Below are 22,680 nucleotides of genomic sequence, written 5' to 3' on the forward strand. Positions count from 1 at the left end.
TCCGTGACTGTGTGTTTATGATCTGAAGTGTATTGCAGTTTAGTATTGTTATTGGTAATGATCTTCAATCTGTCACCGAGTCGGAAGTGGGAAGGATTTGTGTTTTTTCCTCTACGTATCATATGCTCCTCTTGTTCCCTCTCTATTTCTCTCTTCCTATCTCTTTTACCGAATGGTGCAAGATTTATCAAATCATTTTTTTTTTTTCATTATCCTTATCATCGTAACCGTTCGTGTGGAAACGGCAACATCTTCCAGTCGTTTATCGTCTGTCGCGCGCGTAATTTTCCTATGGTATGATGGAGAGGTTGTGGCTCATTTTGTTTGTTTATATCTGTTTGTATGACGCCCGGGTTTGCGATTCAATGAGTGTCTAAATATGGCATTGCTGGTTGTGGGGTGTATGGGCGCGCTGACAACTGATGCTGCATCTTATCTACGTCGTGCCCGAAATCGCCACACGACTGTGCAGTGATGATGCGCGGTACTGCGATACTATTTTGGGACCCCCAAAAAATGCTTAACCACTGCTCCGCTGCTAGAGATGGTGTTATCGTCGTCGTCGTCGTCGTTCTCGTCGTCGTCACCGTCGTTCGATGCAACTTTGTTACTACGTATTGTGTAGGGGTAGGGTGGATAGGAGAGGGGCGAACAGTAGGGCAGGCAATGCTCGCTTAATGACGAACGGCAACCAATTTTGATTGGAGTGCCCTTCCATGTAGCCGTTTTGAAAGAATACGCTGCAGGATTACCCTCGACTGGTGATCTCCTGTTAGTCGATGTATCTTCCCTGTTCTGCGGAGATGGGAAAGGTTTGATCTCTAGGGGGAGAGAGAGGGTTGTGTAACAGCAGGACAGATCGAACGAAGGGTGAAGGAAGTGGAGCGAAGAAATGATCGATGTAGAGATAAATACACGCTCCAAAAAGGTCCCATGGGACTTAGGATAGATCGACGGCTATTCGACTCTTTCAGGTATGTCCTTCGCCCTGCATCCCTTTCCCCTCCCCCTCCACCACACTCAATGGATCCATCGAGTAGGAGTAGTCGTAGTGCAACAAGAAGTAGACGTGGATCTCTGGAGTCACCGTTGTCTTCCCCATAATCGGATTCGGCGTCGTTTAGAATTCGGCAAACTCCTTGGCACACTTTTCGGTACTGGAGATGCGCAACGTTTCCTCCTCGTAGTCGTCGAAGTTGCTCGTGTCGCCTGGACCCTTGCAGCGTGGTATGAACGGGGCCTCGATGCGCTTCTGGAACACGGCGATCCAGTCGGTGGACGCGAACCATCGGTGGCCCTTGATGTCGTTCACGCCCGCCTTCAGGTTGCCGTAGCGCTTGGTCAGATCGACCTGCAGCAGGTTGCGCAGCAGCTCCTTCAGCTCCGAGCCGAAGTGCGACGGGAAGCGCACCTTGCCGCTGACGATCTTCTCGTAGATCTGTATCGGCTGGTCGGCGAAGAACGGCGGGTAGCCGGCGGCCATCTCGTACACCAGCACACCGAGCGCCCACCAGTCGACCGCCTTGTTGTAGCCCTTGCTGAGGATAATCTCGGGCGCTAGGTACTCAGGTGTACCGCACAGCGTCCAGGTACGGCCCTTGACGCGCTTGGCGAACCCGAAATCGGTCACCTTCAGATAGCCCTGCGAGTCGATCAGCAGGTTCTCCGGCTTCAGATCGCGGTAGATCAGGTCGAGATAGTGCAGATACTCGAACGCCAGCACAATCTGGGCGGCGTAGAAGCGCGAGTGCGGCTCCGAGAAGCGGCCGACCTTCCGCAGGTGCGAGAACATCTCACCGCCCGGGACGTACTCCAGTACCATGTAGAGGTTGGAGTTGTCCTTGAAGTGGAACTTGAGGCTGACCAGAAACGGAAACGAGATGGCCTGCAGGATGCGCTTCTCGTTCAGCGTGTGCTCGACCTGCTTCAGTTTGACCACCTTCTGTTTGTCCAGAATCTTCATCGCGTAGTAGTCCTTGGTCGATTTGTGTTGTACTATCATCACGCGCCCGAACGACCCGGTGCCGAGCGTCTTGATCCGCTCGAAGTCGTCGAGCGCGGCCGTGTTGGTCGGATTGCGCTTCCACTTCTCCTCGAAGTCCTCCTTCGCTTGGTCCAGAAACTCCCGCACGCTCTCCGCAGCGTCGACTTTCTTGTTCGCGGATGTAGCGTTATTGCCCATGGTTGTTATCAATTATGTTCGATCTTCTTCGCGATAAATAGTTACCTCCAAATATAAGTATATGCGTATGGATAGATAGATAGGTATTACATATACGGTGTGTATATATGTGCCGGTTTATGATAATGTATGAATGTAGGTATGTTTATCCGATTTTGCTTTTTTACTACCCCTTCTTGGGTGCTTCTTGGAGGAACGCAGTGTAAATCGATCTGTAGTATTATTATTACTTTTATTACTACGCAGTACTAGACAAACTGTCAGCTGGTTTCGTGCGTACTAGATCAATTTTTTTTGTAAGATGATAACGAAAGGGAGTTTTCTGGTGCAGCCTTCTCTCTCGCGCTCTCGATGGCCCACTCTCGCTTTTTCACTTCACCTCACTCTCGCTCTCCCTTCGCCGCTCGCCTTGCGATTGCGAAGACTTACAGGATGCCGCGGCGGCTGCACGGTATGCCAGATATTGTGGTGGTGGCGACGGCGGCGGGTGGTCAAACTGGCCAAGGCAGAAAAAGGATTGATGCTATTGTTCTTCTTCGGCGCGACGCGACACCCCAACGCCGATTTTCACACGTCAACTTCCTTTTCTTCTTTTCACAAAGTCCTGGGAAGCGCTGTTCAAATCGATCGATCTTGGCCCTCGGTGCGCTCAGCTCACTGTTCACTCCCGCTTGTTTCCATCCACTTCGTCGACGTAGCTCCGTCCTTTCCCCAGGAGCACGGGGTTAGTAGAAGAATATAAAATGTAAAAACGATATTGCTCACGTCCACTTGTCGCGGTGCCTTTCAGAGAACACAGGATGAACACGAAAAAGCTGAGTCCTTCAATTTGTATCCCCTCTGCTGCTGCTGCTGCCAGTTTCCGCCGACTCGTACCCTCACCGTTGGAGCACCTGTGCTTTTCCGGCGCAACGTCCGTCGATCCCGTTCCACGCGATGGGGTCCAGCTGCCCGAGGCAAGATTTTTCTAGCCCAATATCATCCAGCAGCCACCGAAGCACTGTTCACTGCTGGTGCGGGAGAACAGCAGCGATGTAATCACACTTTGCTTCCTCGAATTTTACAACAGCCCAACGACGGGGTTGGTGGGAACTTCTGGAAAGCAGCACACATCCGCCGATACGCTGCGTGGTGCACGTAAGATTTTCGCACGACGGAAAAACGCTAGTTTCACCACGGTGTTGCACCCTCTGCGGTAGCGTGTTACGTCCATCCACGGGTGTCCGGGGTCACTCCAAAACGGCGAGACGATGGCAACGACGACGACGGATGGCAATTTTCCGAAATACCGATTAGTACAGGAAAAAACACTTCGCGCAGTACAAAAAAGCGCCTGCCTGCTATTCTCTTCACAAACACACACGCACGATTCTCTCACGGGTCTTGGCGATTTTCCTCTCCCTTTCACGCTCTGCCTCTCTCGCTCTCTTGCAACAGTAGGCAATTGTGCGCTCCTGCTTTCTCACGCTCTCTGTTTCTCTCACTTCATATCTTTTTCTTCCACAAAATCACACGCACAAACACACACACACAACCTGGTACGGTCAAGCGGTCGTTCGATCGAATTGCCTCTCTTCCACCTGTGCTGCTCTGCTCGTTCGTGGCCCCCTGCACCCTGCTTCACATACCGCCGACACTTCTACTATCACGATGGGGTCACAATTTTCATCCAATGCTGACACACTAAACGAAAAAGAAACGAGTCAACAAATTAACAGCGTTCGACGGATTACGTCGTTACGTTTTGAGATAGAATCAACAATAAGATACTATTTATCGATGGAACGAAAGGAAATTGCATAAACAACTCCGCATCGCACAAGAATCTATCAGACCCCGTTGGACAGTCTTCGTTCGCCAGCAAATCAATGCACCTTGAAAAAAGCGTATACCTCAAATCCGAGATATAATACTCAAATCTAATAGTGCTCAAAGGCTCAAAAGTACTTGCACGACACACAAACACGCACACACACATGCATTCATGCACAGAGCAGTGATCCGGTAAGACTTTTCACTTGTTTTTTTCGTCCATCTTTGCCTTGCCCTACTACTGTCGATTTTCTGTCACTCGTGTCCAATTGGACCGTGCGCACGGGAGATTATTTTACCTGGCCAGTGGATTAAGGCCAAATGAAATAATCTTGGCACAGGATGGCTTTTTTCGAATGCTCAACACTTGCTGCTTATTGCAGGTACCCGTGTGATGGCTGCTGCTAAAACTGTTGGAGAACGTATCCCCCAAAAACGTACCAACGGGACACGGACGACAAGAATATTTACACTCGAGTGCAGGCAACACGAAAATCGACTGCTAGATCACCGAGCTCCGTGAGCGACGGTCTCCGTGAGAGTAGTGTTGGCAGAATCGGGTTTGGAAGACTTGAAGATTCGATCCCTCGACGGATTCCAAAGATTCGAATCCCATTTGACGGATTCTAAAGATTTGATCCGATTGGGAACCGAAACAAATTTGATTTGTTTGGGATTCGAATCCGATTTGATTTGTTTGTGACTCGATTTGATTCAGTTCTGATTTGATCCAAATCTATTCGAATTTGATGCGATACGAGAGTTGAGTCGAGAGAAAAGCCCCAATTTTTATTAAAAAAATATTCTCACATTTGACAGCATGTTCACTAGCGATACCTGGTAGGATTCAAACGAAACATAAAACTTCATCCCCAGAACAAGTCAGCTTCAAAATGACAGTTTGGTTGAATATTCTGGAATTGTCTGGACAACCGTATGCCGTCTGAACAATGTAACTGTTGTGTGAACAACAATCGCTTGAAACAGGGTAAGAATCGAGGTAGGCATAACATAGTCAGCGACTAAATCAGTTTAGGACAGATGGAGCAAATATTTACGTGTTTGGTTTGATAGGAAGTTTGTAAACACGAGAAACATTCGTGGAAAGAAGATATCGTACGAATACTCTCAAAATTGAAAATAGGAAACAGATCAAAATAAAAACACAGCCAGTATTATTCACTCTAATTCTATAGCATTCGCTGGCACCCTTATGCCCACACTATATGTGGACAATCTTACGGCGCTGGTGAGTATATCATTACTTTATTCATTAGTACAAACAAATATATTTTCATCTACTAATCGCCTTCTGTGGCGCGATCCCCCTCCGGTCAGCAATCACTAGCCAAGGATGTCCTGACAGAGAATGGCGCAAACTACGGGTTTGTTGGGGCCACAGAAGCGACGACCGATACTAAAGATGACCTTGCTTGCGGCGAGGCTGGGGCTATTATCCATTTTTTAAGCAATAATTATAAGAGAGGATTTGTTTGATTTTGTGGTTACATTACAGTTATCTTAATCCATCTCATGTTTTTCTTCGGCCGGTCCTCTTTCTATCTCTATTGCTCTTGACAGAGTTTGCCGTTGGTTTAAATACACTATGAATCTAAATCATCCTGCTGGGAACTGAAGTAGCTTACAAGCTCGCCGAAAACACTGGTACTCGTGCTCGATGATGTGGAAGCTGTCGTACTGGCCGCTGCCGGTCCTGCAGACGGTGGCAACAGTGACGCAGGTGCAACAGACGCCGTAGCTGCCGGTGCCGCGGGTGGTGGAGAGGATGTTTCCACTAACGACGGGTGTTGTGTTGAATCCGATGCTGCCGGTACTGAAGGGGGATGTGGTGGTGGTGGGGGACCACTTGCACCGCCACCCCCAGCGCCGTGATGAGGTGGTGGCAAACGTTCCACACTACCTGCCGAGCCTCTACCACCTCCTACATCGTCACCTGCCGTAGATGCTGGGGATGAAGTTGCACTATGATGGTGATGATGGTTGTCACCACTCGTTTTCAATACGTGCTGAAACTCGAGCGGTTGCAACGTAGTAAAGGTAGTCGGCGATAGAGTGCTGGTCCTATGCAGTTCCCCGATAGTCGGCGGTGGCCTCAGATGTGCTCGATCGAGAACATTGTAGTACGGATTGTAATGATTCGCCGGGTTGTACTCTAAATGGATGCAGACAATTTTTAGCAACAAACCTTAAAATTATTCAAACACAAACACCAACAAAGAAATTGTTAGCAAATATACCGACCATGGTAATGCTCCAGCGATCCAATCGATGGTGGTCCCACCATCATACCAGGCGGATGCGGCGGTGGTTGCGAGCTGCCAGTCGATTTTATTTTGCTGCTCCCCGGTGGAGGCGGCTTCCATCCACCATTATACGCGGTCGGATCTCCGTACACGGTTGGCGGGCCTGCCGCGCCGCTAATAGCTGCTATTCGCTGCAAACTACTACTGCCGGATGAAAGAATACTGCTGGGCAAAGGGCCGAGACGATGTGCAAACAGTGGGTTCTCCGATCTGTTAATAAGCGATATTTCCTTAGTGTGTAACACTTTTCTGATGATATACAAATAACGTTACAAATACCCCGATGTTAAACAATAGCAACTTTCGTCGATTGGTTACTTGCAATCATATTGGTTGCATTTGACTAAAAGTTTTGTAATGCTGTTTCTTCACACATGGCTCGAAACTTTTAGGGCGAGGTAGGACAAGATCATGCTCTAATACTTGCGTGAAAGAGGTAGTTGCTATAGTATAAATCGGTTTAACTGCTGCTTTCAAGTTCAAGACAATACTTACAAATACGACAAATGTGCTACCGAAGATGGAACCGACAATGGTGGGTCGTTCACAAGCATCCCGGGACCACCAGCACTAGCGCCTCCGTCAGCCGGCCGGGAATGTACTTTGATTGCTAGCTCCTGTGCTGCAGCGGCAGCGGCAGCCGCAGCGGCCATTGCTGTTGCACTTTGATGAGCCGCTACGGGGAGGTGGGTGGGGAACAGAGTGTTGAAGAATGGGAACAGAGTGTTAGTTACAGAAACGCCTTGTTCGTTTCGCTTCGACATCTGAAGATACTTACTGCTACTGTGGATACTTGTGGCCGATGGTAGCGGATGGCGCAGTCCAACTGGGGAAGCAGCTGCCGAAACGGGTGGTGGTGCATGGGTTGGAGGAAACCGAACCATGTGGCCATGATGCTGTGATGCGTGTTGTGGTGGTGGCCGTTGATGTTGCTCCTGATGGGCAGCGGAAGGAACTGCTGAAGGAAGCTGCTCATTGGCACCACCTGGAGGCGGAGGAGGTGGTTGCGACCCGGGTGGACCGGCTGGTGGCACATTTCCCCTTCGCTTAAGATCCTCTCGCAACGGTGTAATCTTCTTTCGCCGACCCGGTCGGCGTTCAGCTCCCGGAACTGTCAACGTGGGCGTACCAGCGGTGGCGGTTCCAGCAGCCGTCGGTCCTCCTAGAGCGGAGGCACTGCCACCAGCAGCACCAATGGCGGCTGCAGCCGCAGCCGCAGCCGAAGCTGCCGCTACTGCTGCTGCAACGGTGGAGGCAGAATGTGGCACAACGCCGGCCGTCGTTGGAGGTCCTCCTGGAGGTAGTTTCGTCGGCGTATGCAGTCCCAGCTGGGGTGCGTGTGGTGGTGGACCATGTCCTAGAAGACCCAATCCGGTCGGTGGCATGCCCAAGCCGACCGGTGGCAAACGGTGGCCGGAATGATGCGAATGTGGTGGCAACGACGGCATCGGTACGCCTGCAGGTCCACCTCCCTTGGCCAATGGTAAAGGTATGCCACTTCCTCCGAGTCCGGCCATCAGGTGCGACAGTTCGGACGGTTTGTGGTGTAGACTGCCCGGCGGCACCGGATGCGGTTGTCCCGTCAGACTCCTCATCAACACATCCGACGGTCTACCTGGATGTGGGGTTTCTTTAAGGAGCGGTGGCGGAGGTAACGTTGGTGGATGGTGATGGTGTGCAGCATGTGGGGCGGAGGTTTGCAGTGCGTTTGCAAGAATCGTATTGGAACCTCCTGATCCTGGAGGCGCACCTATCATCGGGGGCATGATAGCGGACGTTGGGATTCCGGTTGGTTTTAGTAAGGCTTTCACCGGGCTTTGCACGTGAGGCGGTGGTGGTAGACTCGCCGGAGCGGCAAGATTGACCGGCCCCAGCGAAGAAGGATGTTGATCCTTACGCCCTACCGTTGCCACTGCCGATGGATCCGTCGTGTTACGTGCGCGCTGAGAAAGAAGTACCTCGCTCGGATCCGGAATCGATTTGCGACGATTTGTTTTAGCCACCGGTGGAACCGAAAGAATGGGTGGGAGCAAATCAGCGGACGGTGGTGGCGGGGGCACGCCGACGCCCGGTGCTTTCAGCTGATGGTGCGCAAAATCTTCCTCTTCCATGATCTTTGCCAGCGCCTCATCATCCATTTCATCGTCCGGATCAAAGTCCTCCGGAAGCTCATCGTCAAAGTCCACCACCGAGTCGACGGTCGAGATGCGGGCCGTATTGCCGCTGGTGCTTTTGAGAAAGTCAATGTCTAGGATTCGCGCACTTTCGATCACCTGCATCGGCACGTCCGAGAGCGAATCCTTTGCAGACGAATCCTTAGACCCGCCGCTACGACCTCCCACCAGCTGATCGATCCTTGACGTTGCCAATTCCTTCGCCTTGGCCGCATTGTTCTCGGCCAGCATGCGCTTGATTTCCTCCTGCCGCCGGATGAACTGTTCACGCTCTTCCGGAGGCGTGTCAGGTCGCTGCACACCAGGTCGTATGCCGTCATCCGAGCTCTCGAAGTCATCATCCACGATGTAGTGGATCTTTTTGCCGCGCGTTTTCCGATCCGACTTTTTCTCCCCTCCACCACCTGTCGTGTCCTTCTTGCCACCCGACTCGGAACTGCGTGGTGTGGCAGATTTTTTGCTCGACTTTCGAGGCATCGTTTTACCACCCTTCCCAGCACTATCACTATCGGCACTGTCCTCCTCCTCCTCCACTCCGCTCGAATCCATCGTCTTCGCTGCGGGTGTCTTCTTCGGCCGCTCGATATGCTTGCCACTGCCCAATCCCCCACCGGAGGCGGGGGTCGATTTTGCCTTCGACTTCCCACCACCCTTCGTCTTTTTCTTCTTCTTCCGGCGCCAGTCACCTTCCGTGCTGGCGCTACTGCTACTGCTGCTGGTGCCATTGCTGCCGCTGTCACTGCTTCTGCGGCTGCTCTCCGTCTCCGTGTCACTGCACAGATCGTCGCTATCGTAGTCCTCGCTATCCTCCTCATCGTCATCTTCCAGATCCAGCTCTTCGTCGCTGTCGTCCAGCATACGCCGGTTCTTGCGATTCTTCTTCGCTATCTCCTTACGCCGTTCTTCCTCCTCGTCCTCGGAGTCGTCCGAGTTTTCCACGATTCGCCGACGCTTTTTGGCCGCCGCCCGTGAGCTCGGTTTACGTGATCGATCGTTCCGCCTACGATGGTGTCCAAGGTCCAACGAGCTTTCGCTCTCCCCCGATAGGCTGTTCTCGTCCTCATCCTCATCGTCATCGTCCTCCTCCTCGTCGTCGTCCGAACCGCTTACCTCACCGCGGAAGTCCTCGTCCGAATCGTCCTCCTCTTCCTCCGAGCTAAGCTCAATTTTGCATAGCTTTTTCTTCTTCTTTCGTGCCTTCTTGTTTGCTACCGCTGGCTTAGGTGCTCGATCTTGCCGCACTACCGCAGCTGCTGTATTCTTTACCTCACCACCAGCATCCGGCGCTGGACTGGTGGGACGGGCATCATCGTTCTTAGCACGAACCTGCGACGAACCGTTGACCACTTGGTCAGCAGCCGTGCCTTTATCTTCCTCCTCCTCTGTATCTTCATCCACTATTTGGAGCGCCCGCTTTCGGGCTTCCTCGTCCCGTGCTGTCGCCTCGATGATAGTGCTAATGTCTTTGCCCTTAGAAAACCCGTGTCCAGCGTCGTCATCCTCGTCGTCTTCGTCTCGATCCACATCCATCGGTATCTCGCAGTCGCGCATTTCGCGCCGGATCGCCGAATCGATGAGGCTATCGTACTCGTTGAACTTATAGCTCACCTTGGTCGATGCGCGACGCCGCAGATGCTTATAAATTGGCATGTCATCCGAATCAGTACAGCTTCCGCTGCCGTCACTGCCACTACCGCGGCGGCTACCACTGTCATCATCCGACCCACTCGATCGGCTCCCATCGCCGTCTCCGGAGCGTGATCGAGACGAACGGCGTCGTTTTGATCCCCTTCGATTCCTTTGACGCTGCCTACGGCGGCGCCGCTCGCGAGACGAATCCAACGATGGTGATCGCGAGCCGGAACGTTGCCTACCATTGCCTCCCCGTTCGAGCAAACGCTGCTGCTGGCGGGCTCGCTTCTGTGCCCGAAGCTGCTCCTCACGTTCCTTCTCAAGTGCCTGCTCCGCCAGCTCCGCCTCTCTTGCGCACTGTTCCTCCTCCTCGCGCCTCTTCGCTTCAGCTGCCAGCTTCGCCTGCAGCGCATCGTACAGCACCAGCTTCGACTGCAGCCGCTCGATCAGCTGCCGATGCTGGCACACAGGGCAAAACCAGTCGCCCTCGGGGATGGTGAAGAGCACCGGTTTCAAGCACGCGCAGTGGTAACCCTTGTCGCAAGTATCGCACAACAGTATCCACTCCGGCTGGTCCGTTTTCTTACACTGCTGACACGCATGGTCCTCGCCATCGTCTTCGTCGTCCTCATCCTCATCGTCCTCGTCCGACGCTGCCGTCACTTCACGCTTGCGCCTGGCCTTGCGCGCGGTACGCGCTCGCTTCAACGGTTGCGCTGGCGCTTCCGTCTCCAGGTCGGACTCGGGCGAAAACTCGTGATCCGACTTCAACACCGCATTGCTCCGTCGAACGTCTTCCTCCGAATGGTACGGTTCAGCAAAGTAATCCTCCGCCTCCGTCTCCGAGCTGCTTTCCGGTGACGTGGCACTATTCCAGGTGGTTTGCTTCTTGAGCAGCTGCGCCTGCAGTAGCTGCTGCTGCTGCAATTGCTGCTGAAGGTTTCCCTTTTTCTTCTTTTTCTTTTTTCGCCTTCGACCATCCACACCGACACCGCCATCCGACGAGCTGCTGTCTGACTGCTCCGGCGTCGACTCGGTCCGCCGGTACTCGTCGTCCGAGATGTGCATCCCGAGATCTTTCTTCTTCCTGACCGCATCCGCTTTCATCTTCTTCAGCATCTCATCCTCGATCTGCCGTCGGTTCGTTTCCTCCTTGATTTTCTGCATCGCGATACGGCGCGATTGGCGCACAGGCGGATTATTTCCCCCGTCGGATCCGGCATCCAGTACCATTGATATATCTAGACCGTCGACTAAATACAAACACAAACACAAACGAATGATGAGTTAAAGTTACATTTCAGAAAAAAGCTCCTTAGCGCCGGAAATGAATGAATCGCTTGGGTACAGTTTGTTTTGATAAAATAATAACCTAAAACATTCGCAGAAGCAAGAGCTCTAGGTAGAAGTTAAGCTAGCTCCAAAGTAAGTCAAAACAAAATTTACAAAGAGGAAAATTTTAGCACACATATTGAACGAAAGCTCTTTTCTCATTAACTTCTTAGCGCAGGTCAATGCATCCTTAACTTACCTAAACCGTTCCGTTGACGACGTTTGCGTTTTGCTGGACTTTCTCCATCCGGCTGTGGCGTACCTTCTGTAACCACATCTCCACTCGCTTCCATTGATTTTTTGGGTTCATTCACCGGTTCAGCTTTTACGGGTAGCGTTGCTGTATTCGATTCACTTGATTCCAATACTTTACTTGTTGTGTGGCTTTGGTCACATTTACCCAAATCCACCTCGGACTTGACGATTCCGGGAAGCGCTGCCACATCCGTTGACTTCTTTAAATCTGATTTGCTTTCCTTTCCTTTACAGTCTTCGGGGCTTTTCTCATCTTTGCTCTGTACTTTGTCACTTTCTGCTTCTTTCTTAACTGTGCTACTATTGTCTTCAGCTGGTGAAGTAGATTGCGGCCGATGCAAGTGATCGCCATTTTGTTCCAGCTCAATACTACCAGGTTTAATATCAGCCCGTAATTCCCCAACGGGTTCGGGGTTTCCTTCAGATTCTAGCTTCACTTTTTCTTCCAGCTCTTTTGGCTCCGGCATTACAATTGCCGTAGCTGAGATTGAATCTAACGCCTTCTTCGGAGTGCTGCTTTTACGTGATCCTCGTTTCTTTTCCACCGGTTTCTCGGGCGTTAATTCCACTGCAGAAGGCAACACCACGCTGACATTAGGTGAATCTGTTTCGTCGGATTTTTCCGAGTTTCTCTTGCCGCGCACGGTGCTCATCACTTTTGGACTCTTTTCCACACTCAATGGTTTGCGGGATCTTTTTTTCTGCGACAATTCCATTGCCTCACCATCGTCATCCGCACAGTCGTCTTCTGCAGCCCGTTCGCCCATGTCTATCTCATCACTGTTTTTGGCAGACACCTCGTTCTTAGACGAGGTTTTATCGTAATTGTCTCCACCATTATCATTACAGGGAACTTCTTTTTCTTCCTTTTCCTTCTCGCCCTTATTCGAGCCACTGCCATCCGAATGAACAAAGGAGGCCTTGGGGGAGGATTTGCTACATTCTTCCTTGCTTTGTTCCTTCGGGGAATTGCGCTCACCATTTCCCGCTTTCGACGGTACCGGGGTCTTTTCGTTTACCGTCGTAGCACCGCCCGGTACTGTTAGTGTAGGCTCAACTTTTTTCGTATTGCCCATACCATTTTCCATCCCGGCCCCTAACCCGTAGAAAAACATCATGGGTTCCTCAATGACCTCGCTGAACATTGGTACGATACCGCTATCGCATTCTGCCCCGTTCCCTTCACCACGAACTACGAGCGGAGGATCTTCGATCGATTCGCCAATGATCGCTTTTGCTGCCACCTCTTCTGCGACCGATTCATTTTCAACATCCACTTTCTTATCTTGCGTTGCGTGAATAGGTTCGGGGGGAAACGATGTTTTGGATACATCATCCGACTGTTTTTCAGTACAATCGTCAGCGGCACCTTCGTTGGTCGAGGGAGAATCCTGCCGTTCTTCAGTCTCTTTTTCATCACTGTTTTTCTCTACAATCGGTTCTGTCTTTTCGTGATCATCTGCATCCATCCCTTTGCCAACTGGGCTCTTAGTTTTTTCATGAACTTCTTCTACTGTTTCCGGTTCAGTCGACTTAATGCACTTATCGTTCGCATTTGATTCTTCGAAATCATCGGTGCTTTTTTTTCCTTCTGGAGGATCCATTTTAATCGACAGTTCTTCCTTCTTCGAATCTACTTCACATTGCATTTCTTTTGCATTTGCTTCTTTTTCCATTTCAACAGAAGACGTAGCAGCGACAGTTTCCGTCTCTTGTCCGGCACCTTCTCTTTTATCTGCCGTAGGAGTGTTTTCCTGCCCGACATCGGACTCGGCCACGATAGATGGTTCATCGGATTTCATTTCCACATCAGCTCCTGCAACAGTCACATTGTTGGTGCTCGGTCGCTCTGTAACATCATCAACTTTTACTTCCTTCTCGATCGTAGCCGACGCATTAATCTTGTCGTTCGTTTTGTATGTACGACGCGATATAATCAAACTCGGTGGCGTTTCCGACGGTGCGAGAATTGAGCCAAGCTTCAGAGCCTCCGAATCACTCGCACTACCGGCACTCTCGTCTTCCTCTTCCATCGCATTCCCAGCGGGAAGTGGTTCGATCGGGCGGTTGTCCTTCAACATTTCAATCATATTGACAAATTCGTCTCGGTTTCTGAAAACGGGAATAGATTATAAATCATCTGTCCAATGAACGCCGTATCGTTTACGCCGTACCTTGCCACCAGGGTCCAGGTTTCCATTTCGGCGTCTGATTGGTATATTTGTAGATTTGCAGTTTCATCCATAAAGTACCAGTAGCAATTACCCTGCCTGTCCCGTCCCAGTGGATCCAGTCGTAGCTCGCTGGCACCGGTAGTATTGATTTGCGTTTTGAACTTTGTATTCAAATCAAACTGGCCCTCCAGAAGAGCCTGCAGACAAATGAAAGAGAAAAGCTCGGTCATTTTTTTGCACCAAGCACGGAAAGGAAACGCAAAGCATCTGACCTAACAAAGCTTACCTTTAACACCCGTAATTTCACCGCCAAATTGGCCGTTTTATAACCAAATCTTTCGATTTCCCATGCATCCTGATGCGAGTAGGAATGGGCATACTTGGCTAACGCAAGCTCCCAGCGGGCGGCTGGTACTTTTTTATTAATCTTACGCATCAGCTTAATGTGTAGATCGGCCAGTGCTTGGGGAACTGAAATGTTTGGACCAATAGATTTAAAAAAAATGGCAAATGTATACAATTGACTTGGGTAACAATCAAAACTTACCAGTTTCACTATTCTCCAGCATCGACTTTAACTCGGCTATGTTAAATTCGCCGATGTCCAGCAATGGACCAAATTGTTCCACGAACGATAAAATGATTCCAAAATTTGGATCATTTTCACATGAAACTGGTACTCCGGCCATTTTCACTTTTTACACGATATTCTTATAAAGTTACAAACTACGTACAATATTAATCGCAAACCTTTTGCAAGCCTACGATGGATGATGATGGAGAAAACTGAGGGCTTACACTTTCTATACATTCATGGGAAGGGAAAAGTTCACATCGACAACGATGCCGACCAGAATGCCCATGATGTGGTGCTAATTGCGGAATTTTCCGAAGATAAGACACACTGATTCTCTTGATCGGGGGAGGTCACGTCTCCTCAGCCGAATTTCGGACACACTTGCTTTTGTGTATAGTAGCATCAAAAATGGCAAGCGTTCCTGTGTGTTGCTGCTTACACGACGTCCACTGGTAGGAACATATGTAATACAGTGCACCAAAGAGCTACCGGTACTGTCTTCTGTATATTCCGGATACTGCCCGGCCATAGGCGTACCGGGCGACATCCATCGTGGCTGTTTGCGGCAAATTTGAGACCGTATTTTCACTATTTTGAACCAGACCACCGATCACCGAAGAAAAACAGAAGCATTCTTTTGGCCCGAAGGTGTAATACAAATTGACTCTCTCGCTATCCCGTTTCAGCGATGGCTTAAAACCTCTTTCAGTCACGCACACACGGATCGGATTTGATTTCGATTCACAGAATTTTCTAATTCTTATTTGTAAATAAAAGTAACATCATTGTAATCAGTTGGTAGCTTTACACTTGCGCATCACACGGAGGCAGAGTTCCCTTTTGATGAAGCTTATTAGAATGCCTTAAAAATAGGATTAAAATCTAAAATGCCTTTAAAAATGACGCAGATTTCTTGCGCTTGTTTGTGACGGTGGTGTAATAGCAATAAACCCATGCAGCAAAACTTCCTTTGTATGCTTCACAGTGCATATGGGGAGCGAAGGTGAAACGTAATTCTTGTCTTGCACGCAAAATGGCAGTAGCCATTTTTACAGCTGCATTTTAACCTTCAAATCCCAAATTCTTTTGAGAAACTAAAAATAGTTCATGGAGGATGACCGATCGCATACAGATAAGCTTGCGAGATTGCGGAAAAAGAATCGAACATTGGGATGTAAACGATTTGCTACAGGTTATTTGGGTATCGCTGTTTTGATCAAAAGAAAGAATAAAATACAGTCTGTTCCCGAGTTACGCGGTTTTTGCGTTCCACAGAAATCCGCGTATCTCGAATTTCCGCGTATCTCGAATATTGCTTGACACATAGTTTATATTAGGAGTTAAGAGATCGAGCTATTGTGTACATGTATCATAGAATATTCAAAATTTGTCTTTGTCCATTAATATGAATGCAATGCAAGCGTATTCAAACTACATAAATTGCAACAAACGAAATTAAAAGCGTAAGTTATGCAAATGTGTAATTTACACATTTTTTCGTGTGGTTGTACATCTCAGGAATTTAAATCGATGTAATAAACCCAATCTACTGTCAAATTTTGAAAACCGCGTATCTCCGAATCCGCGTAAGTCGAGAACCGCGTAACTCGAGAACAGACTGTAAATTGGAATGGATTTAAGAGCAAAATATGAACAACCGCTAGCAAGCGGCCGAGCTAAAAATCCAGAGACGTAATTCCTGCTTTTGTATAAAACTCTGTATGACATTTCATAAGCCTTTGAAGCTAAATTATGTCCTTACTCATAGGGCCTTTGATATAATTGTAATAAATTTATTACAATTTAAAAATAATGATTCACATGAGCTGCTACTGCTTTTGTTGTCATTTGGCCATCGTTTTAAGAGCAAAAAGAGTTATTTTTCTGGTGTAATATGATTGAATATGGATTTGATAGCTGTTAGGTTAGCAACATCTCTGGGAAAAGTATCATTTCTGAGTTTTGTATGCAATGTTTCCATTTTTTTTATTTGTGACGAGCTATATTTTGAGCTTACAGCACAATGGGACGACTCTACAGTTCTGCGTCAAAAAATATTTACGGTGGTTGAAATTGGTTTCTTTGCGCTATGCTTTTCCTAAGCGGCAATCAAAATGTATCCTACAAAGCATACAGAATACACCTATCAGTTTCATTTGTATGGTAGTTCACAGGCTTGGCTATCTGGCAATATCGCTGATGGCGCACATTCCGGGTCCAGCAGATAGGAGATATGCTATGGTGTTTGGAAAATATTGATAAGTATTACAAGCAATCGTATACGTGCGATTGATACCAGCCAGAGAGGTGTGTTTTATACCTATTGGTATTGAGGCACGATTCAGTAAATAATAGATATTTTTTATATTGAGAAGGATAATACGCGACACCGCGGCATGAGAACATGGTGAATAGCTAATTTCGCTATTTGCACAGTTGTGCATTCGTGCCAAGTTCAAATAATCGTTTTTGCATTCAATAATCCCTATGGAAATCGATAGAAGATGCATTTCGGAGAAGAAAACATCGCCATTGGTAACGTTATTAGTATCACAAAAATTATGGCAATGAACCCGCGACACCAAGAAAACTACCCCAGCGCTATAGAGCTGTATTGCAGCTGCTATTCATGGGACAGCTGCACAAAAGATACGCATACAACTGTGCGTTCAACGAAGAGTTGATCGGATCGAGCTGAAAGATCGTGTTTTAAATAATCAGGGAAAGCGTTCTAGTTTTACTTTGTTTCTTGATGATAATCGTTAAGTATAACCTAAAATCGTTAAGTATAACAAATATGAACCTAAACTTTTCTAGTATGTATGTATACATATATACTTCTTCTATACACATGCTTCAAGATGAGGGATGAGGGTAGCGATAGGAGGGATGAAAGGTGGTATGAATAGAGTAAAGGGAATAGGCATAAAAAGCACCAGTAGGTAAAAAAGTTTCTGTTCAATTCCGTTTCTTCGAAAAGCCAACACCACCACAGCGGCCTTTGGTCTTTGGTGCGTATACCGGAACTTGTGCGTTCCAGCGATGATATGTGCACGAAAACGTTTGGCCGCTTTTGCACGCGTATGTGTTTCCCTCGCGTTTTTTCTCTCTTGATGTTCTTTCCGTTACCTGTTCTTCGTCATACCACCCATCCCAATGCCCCTATGTTCGATCGGTTCTCCTGCCCCTCAGGTAGCAGGAGCAGTACTTTTGTACGTCGCTTAGCGCCTTCTCGTTCGCGCACACACGATTCTTTCCCACGCGGCTTGCTTTGACCGTCCCGTTTGCGCGCTCTCATCGAGGCGCGTCGATGGTCTCTTTCACTCTCGGGAGCCGAAAACGCACGCCGACAAGAGATGCGATCCCTCCAGATCCCTACCCGGCTCACTCGGCGGGAAGAAAGTATCGAATATTCAAGGCCACTGGTAATCCTTGAAATTGGCCGCACCGTTTCAGGGAGGTCCCAAACGGGAATGGCGGATATTTCCCGGATCCGGGAGTCAGCCACCGCACGGTTTCCAATGTTCCCGGTGCTTCTTGGTTCCCACTTGAGAAGCGGGAGATGGGATTTTTATATTGAAATTACGCTTTTTACGGGTTATGGCGCAAAAACTTTGCCACCGAAAAAAACATGTTCGCCTGCAGGGGAAAGACAGATGCGAACATATCTATCGGGAACGACACTCGGAATCGTTTATATTCACAGAATTGTAAAATAAAACTATATGACTCCATGTACGAACGCGAATATATCGCGTCTCCATAGTGTGTCCTACTTTATCGAACACGCTTCTTCGTTCGCTCTATCTCGCCCACTCCCACCCACCAATAGCCGGTGGTGGCGGAGCGCTAGATTGCTCCATACGGTTTTCGCGCCCTCGCGGAGACATTTTTCCATTTTTGCGCGATGAGCAATTGTTGTTTTTCATTTCGTAATTTACTTTTTCAAGTTATTACGGGTTCCTACATTGTTTGTTTATGGTGAACGTGCGCTAATCCGTGTGCCAGCGAGTGAATGCGGATCTGCCGGGAACGCTTGAACGCTAATGCTTTCCCGAAGCGGAAGATTATCGAGCGATATTCAATGACTGCGCCTCATTTATGGTTCGTTTTAGTATTCCAGGTTCCATTATCGTCCACTTGGCCGCGAGATGGATGCTGAATTGGATTTCAATGATGATGCCAAGATGAAAATGCAATCTCTTTCTCCTTCTCACCCGCTTCCAACGCCTACTTTGCTTTCATTTTACAAGCGTCAACACCAGGAGGAAAACGTAGCACTTCCCCGGGTAGCTTTTAATTCTTTCCCAAATGGCGCGCATCCGTCCAAAATGTACACCAAACCGGTGTCCTGTGAAGAATTCGTAACATCTGCCGGTGACCCGGGTACCGGCCGCTTTAATTCCTTTGTTTCGTCCATATCTGTCCGTTTCTTCGTCGAGCTCTTTTCTTTGCCTTTCGCTTTCGGCTTCATTTTACCTGCACCCGTTTCGTTCGATTGTGGACGAGCAGAGGCGCAGGCGACGCTTTTTTCTTATACGATTTTTTCGCTTCGCTGGCGCTGCGAATTAGCGCCATATACAACAGCTACATGGATTTTGCGGTGGAAGGTATTTTAAATGCGCTTTGGCGTGGCCCCTTTGGCATTATTCTGTTTTCTGTAATACTTTCAAGCGGCTTCCTCCTTCCTCTCCCATTCGCGTCATTACCAAGTAGGATTCGTTTATTTTCACCAAATTGGCGCAAAGTGTAACCCAGATCTCTGTTTGTGACGCCCAAAGAAACCATGATCAATAAAAACAGTACTCAGGGCGAATTTGTGTGTTGTTACTTCCAGAAAAGAATAGTTTATTGAATGTATGAAGGATTGAATTGAAACATTTGCGACGATGATTAATATATAGTTATAGTTTATAGGTTCTAAGTTGAAACTTCCTCGGCAGCTTTGGCGTCGCTGCTCTCGTCCAGTTTCGCCTTCTTCTCGGGCGTCGTATGTTCAGCACCATCAACCTCTACGGCAGCACCATCAGCCTTCGCTTCGGTGGCTTTCCTCTTGGTGGCCTCGGCGACTTTGTCGGCGCCCTCCTGCTCCTTACCCTCCTCCTCCTCCACCTCGTTTGTCGACTCTTTCGGTTCGGTTTCAGCCGCGGCGTCCTCCTCAGTGGCGACACCGTTGTCTTTCTTTTCCTCCTCACCGTTTTTCTCCGCCTCTTCGGTTGTGGCGGCGTCAGTAGCGTCAACCTTTTCGGTTTCGGCGGCAGTTTTGTCGGTGGCGGCGGTTTCCTCACTTGCGTCCGTGGACGCTACTTGTGGAGTCGCTTCATCCGACTCTACCTCTTTCTCATTGGGGACTGGAGTAGTTTCCCTGCCGAAGGAGAAAAGTAGCATTTAATACAATTGCAGTGGTTTAACTATCTGTTCGATCACCGCGTTTGGGACCGGGTAGATGAAAACTATCACTTAAAGAAAAAAAACTAACTAACTACACACTAGTGTAACACAAGGAAAAAGCGCGCGCACAAACTAAATAAAAAAACACACACTTTACACAAACAGTTCCAAATAACTTACGTCTTTGCCGTAACATCCGTCATTTTTGTTAAAATGTAGTTAGAACTAGTCACCGAGAAACTTGGTTAACAAGAAGAGCGAGGACGCTTGCCGAACTATACCGCTAAGAAAACCGACGCCAAATGAGAGAATATGAGTGATTAAATTTTGTACACCGTTTGCAACGGTGTTACGTGCTACCAACATAAGCGAGTCAAATGTAGAATCGGGACTCGGAAGATTCGAAGATTCGATTCCTGGACGGATTCTAAAGATTTAGATCCCATTTAACGGATTCTGAAGATTTGATTCGATTGGGATTCGAATCAGATTTGATTTGTTTGGGACTCGAATTAGATTTGATTTGTTTGGGACTCGACTTGATTTGGTTCTGACTTGAACCCAATCTATTTGAATTTGATATGACTCGACCTAGACACGAGATGAGTTGGATTAGTAGATCTAAAGACAATGTGATAAAGGTTTTTGCACGATTTAACTTAGGTTCGAAATACAGTAGAAAGAATACGAATACCCAGAAGAGACAATGATTCAGCGTTGCATACAAAAATAACTGTTCACGATTTTCACTGCCTGCGAAGAAAATCGTTTCCATACGTTAGTTGATTTTCAACATCAACAGAACTACTTACACATTTCCGAAATGTGTGGCATGTTTTTATTACAGAAAAGAGACTTATCAATTGTGATTTGATAGGGATTAAGATTAGGATAAATGATTTCCATACCTTGCAGGTCTAATTGGTTTACCTCGTCTCGCGACTGTTTGATGGATTGGGATTCGGATTTGGGGATTCGATGTACCCACTACTAGAACGAAACTGCAGCGCGCCAAACTGACATCTAAACCTTGGCCACAGCTTGAAATAATGACTGAAATAGGTAATTTGTTAATAACTTTTTAATGGCTTGACCAATTTTAGCACCAGACCCCTCAAATAAAAAGTCTTATGAAAACAAACAATTTGATACATTAAAGATTCAACCTCGAAACGAGGCTTACGAAATAAACAATTATATGGGACGAAGGTACAGATATCTTGGTTAGTATTTTCTGCTGAAATAACAAATTTGTCAATAACTTCATAAACGCTTAAGCGATTTGAATACGTGACCCCTCAAATGAAAAGCCTTTTCTAAAAACACAACTTTGTCCTACAATAGATCTATTCATATTTTCTAGTTTTTGAGAAAACTAATCGTGTGGAAAAGAGACAGCACTCTACCGGGAACAAGGTGAATAAACTTCGATTACTTAAAGTCAAAATCTGCCTATTTGTTAATAACTATTGATTCTTTCAACCGTTTTTCACGATTGACCCCTTAAATGAAAGGTCTTTTCAAGACGCACATTTGTGTTGAAGGTAGATGTTACCGTACTTTCTTGTTTTTGATAAAAACCACACCTGGAAAGTGTTCGCCCGAGGGGGCGAAAAGTTAAATCAGATTGATTGGCAATTTAGGTTAAAAAAGCCAATTCTCGCATAACTTGTTAGTTCCTTGACCGATTTCCACAAATGACCCCCCAAATGACAGGTCTTTGCAAGACGCGTAATTTTGTCTCAAGGAACACATTGCATTATATTCATCTTTTCTAGTTTTTCTACCAGCTCTCGTCGAGAGAAGCGAGGACAATTTCCTCTCCGAGAGACCAAATTTGGTCACGCACACATTTGCATTTGTTGCACCAACACATGCGTGGTGCGTGTACAGACACAACATGTCGCCCGAACCGGTTTACCGGTTCAGCGTTTGAAGGTCATTTGCTAGAGAAGACCCGCTACCGCAGAGGTCGTGAACATATTTCGCCCGAATCTCTCAAAATTTTGGGAGAGAATTCGCCTTTTCCCGCCAAAAACGAGCGGCGAAAAAAGTGAGCTAGTGGTGGGTCTTACAAGCTTGAACTGTGAATAAACCAAGGTGTATAAATATAGAAGGTGACTTTATGTCGCTTTGGAAGGGGTGCCATATTTGAGAAGAGTTATGTCAATAGGCCAATCCTTTTCCGATACCCCCCCTCAAAACCCATATGAATACCCCAGAAGTGTTATGTCAAGTCATGAAATGTAATTTTACACTGAACGACTTCACCTTCTAATTTATACACCTTGTGAATAAACAGCTTATTTGGGCCACCAATGGCTCAGCGAATGTAGGAATTGAATATCTCAAATACGTCAGATATATTGTAATGGACGCAAAGCACCAGTTTACTTACCTGTCACTGCAATCTAGCTTTAAATACATTATATCAGCCATGTCTGAGGCGCCATTTGTAAAGAATTTTATCAGAACCTCAAACATGTTCGTTCGGCGATAAAGTCCCCACCGAGAAAATGCGGAAAAACATCAAAAGGACTTGCTTTACTGTTTCAGTGACCCACGATAGATTCAATTTGAATGATAACGCTGTCATAATTGTTTTTGAAACATAATAAATGCTACTCTTCTTCTAATAAACTCGGGTAAATCAGTTAGTCTGCATATTTTCAAAAAGGACTAGATTGTTCGTGTTGTTTGAATACAATTAGAAGAATAATGTCAACTACACTGATATTCTTATGTAAATCATGCATTGAATTAAACAAATAATATGAAAAATTGGCATTAGAAGAGCATGTATGGTATTCGGAGATCCGGATCTCCA

At 47.6% G+C, this 22,680-nt stretch overlaps 3 protein-coding genes across 3 annotated transcripts; all 3 read right to left on the bottom strand.

The window, feature by feature from the left end:
- Positions 1–131: 131 nt before the first annotated feature.
- Positions 132–3,854, bottom strand: LOC131259508 (cAMP-dependent protein kinase catalytic subunit 1). Its single transcript, XM_058261012.1, has 2 exons — positions 3,550–3,854; positions 132–2,887 (listed from the first exon to the last, which is right to left on the bottom strand). Exon 2 carries the CDS (start codon positions 2,180–2,182, stop codon positions 1,121–1,123), a length of 1,062 nt encoding a protein of 353 aa, XP_058116995.1. The 5' UTR covers positions 2,183–2,887; positions 3,550–3,854; the 3' UTR covers positions 132–1,120.
- A 1,325-nt stretch (positions 3,855–5,179) lies between these two features.
- On the bottom strand, positions 5,180–15,270 carry LOC131259507 (uncharacterized). Its single transcript, XM_058261011.1, has 8 exons — positions 14,433–15,270; positions 14,172–14,356; positions 13,886–14,082; positions 11,656–13,823; positions 7,097–11,377; positions 6,814–6,994; positions 6,257–6,528; positions 5,180–6,167 (listed from the first exon to the last, which is right to left on the bottom strand). The coding sequence occupies exons 1-8, from the start codon at positions 14,572–14,574 to the stop codon at positions 5,599–5,601; spliced, it is 7,995 nt and encodes a 2,664-aa protein (XP_058116994.1). The 5' UTR covers positions 14,575–15,270; the 3' UTR covers positions 5,180–5,598.
- Positions 15,271–19,278: 4,008 nt separating this feature from the next.
- LOC131259509 (uncharacterized) lies at positions 19,279–20,192 on the bottom strand. Its single transcript, XM_058261013.1, has 2 exons — positions 20,034–20,192; positions 19,279–19,827 (listed from the first exon to the last, which is right to left on the bottom strand). The coding sequence occupies exons 1-2, from the start codon at positions 20,054–20,056 to the stop codon at positions 19,383–19,385; spliced, it is 468 nt and encodes a 155-aa protein (XP_058116996.1). The 5' UTR covers positions 20,057–20,192; the 3' UTR covers positions 19,279–19,382.
- Positions 20,193–22,680: the final 2,488 nt, after the last annotated feature.

This window comes from Anopheles coustani, chromosome 3, assembly GCF_943734705.1.
Source record: "Anopheles coustani chromosome 3, idAnoCousDA_361_x.2, whole genome shotgun sequence".
Taxonomy (NCBI): Eukaryota; Metazoa; Arthropoda; class Insecta; order Diptera; family Culicidae; genus Anopheles; species Anopheles coustani.

Excerpts from the sequence above, each read along its gene's own strand:
- LOC131259508 (XM_058261012.1), bottom strand. The coding sequence starts at position 2,182 with ATGGGCAATAACGCTACATCCGCGAACAAGAAAGTCGACGCTGCGGAG.
- LOC131259507 (XM_058261011.1), bottom strand. The coding sequence starts at position 14,574 with ATGGCCGGAGTACCAGTTTCATGTGAAAATGATCCAAATTTTGGAATC. Across the intron at positions 13,824-13,885 it reads ACCTGGACCCTGGTGGCAAG|AAACCGAGACGAATTTGTCA; the intron begins GTACGGCGTAAA and ends TCCCGTTTTCAG. Across the intron at positions 11,378-11,655 it reads TCGTCAACGGAACGGTTTAG|TCGACGGTCTAGATATATCA; the intron begins GTAAGTTAAGGA and ends GTTTGTATTTAG.
- LOC131259509 (XM_058261013.1), bottom strand. The coding sequence starts at position 20,056 with ATGACGGATGTTACGGCAAAGAC. Across the intron at positions 19,828-20,033 it reads ACGGATGTTACGGCAAAGAC|GGAAACTACTCCAGTCCCCA; the intron begins GTAAGTTATTTG and ends CTCCTTCGGCAG.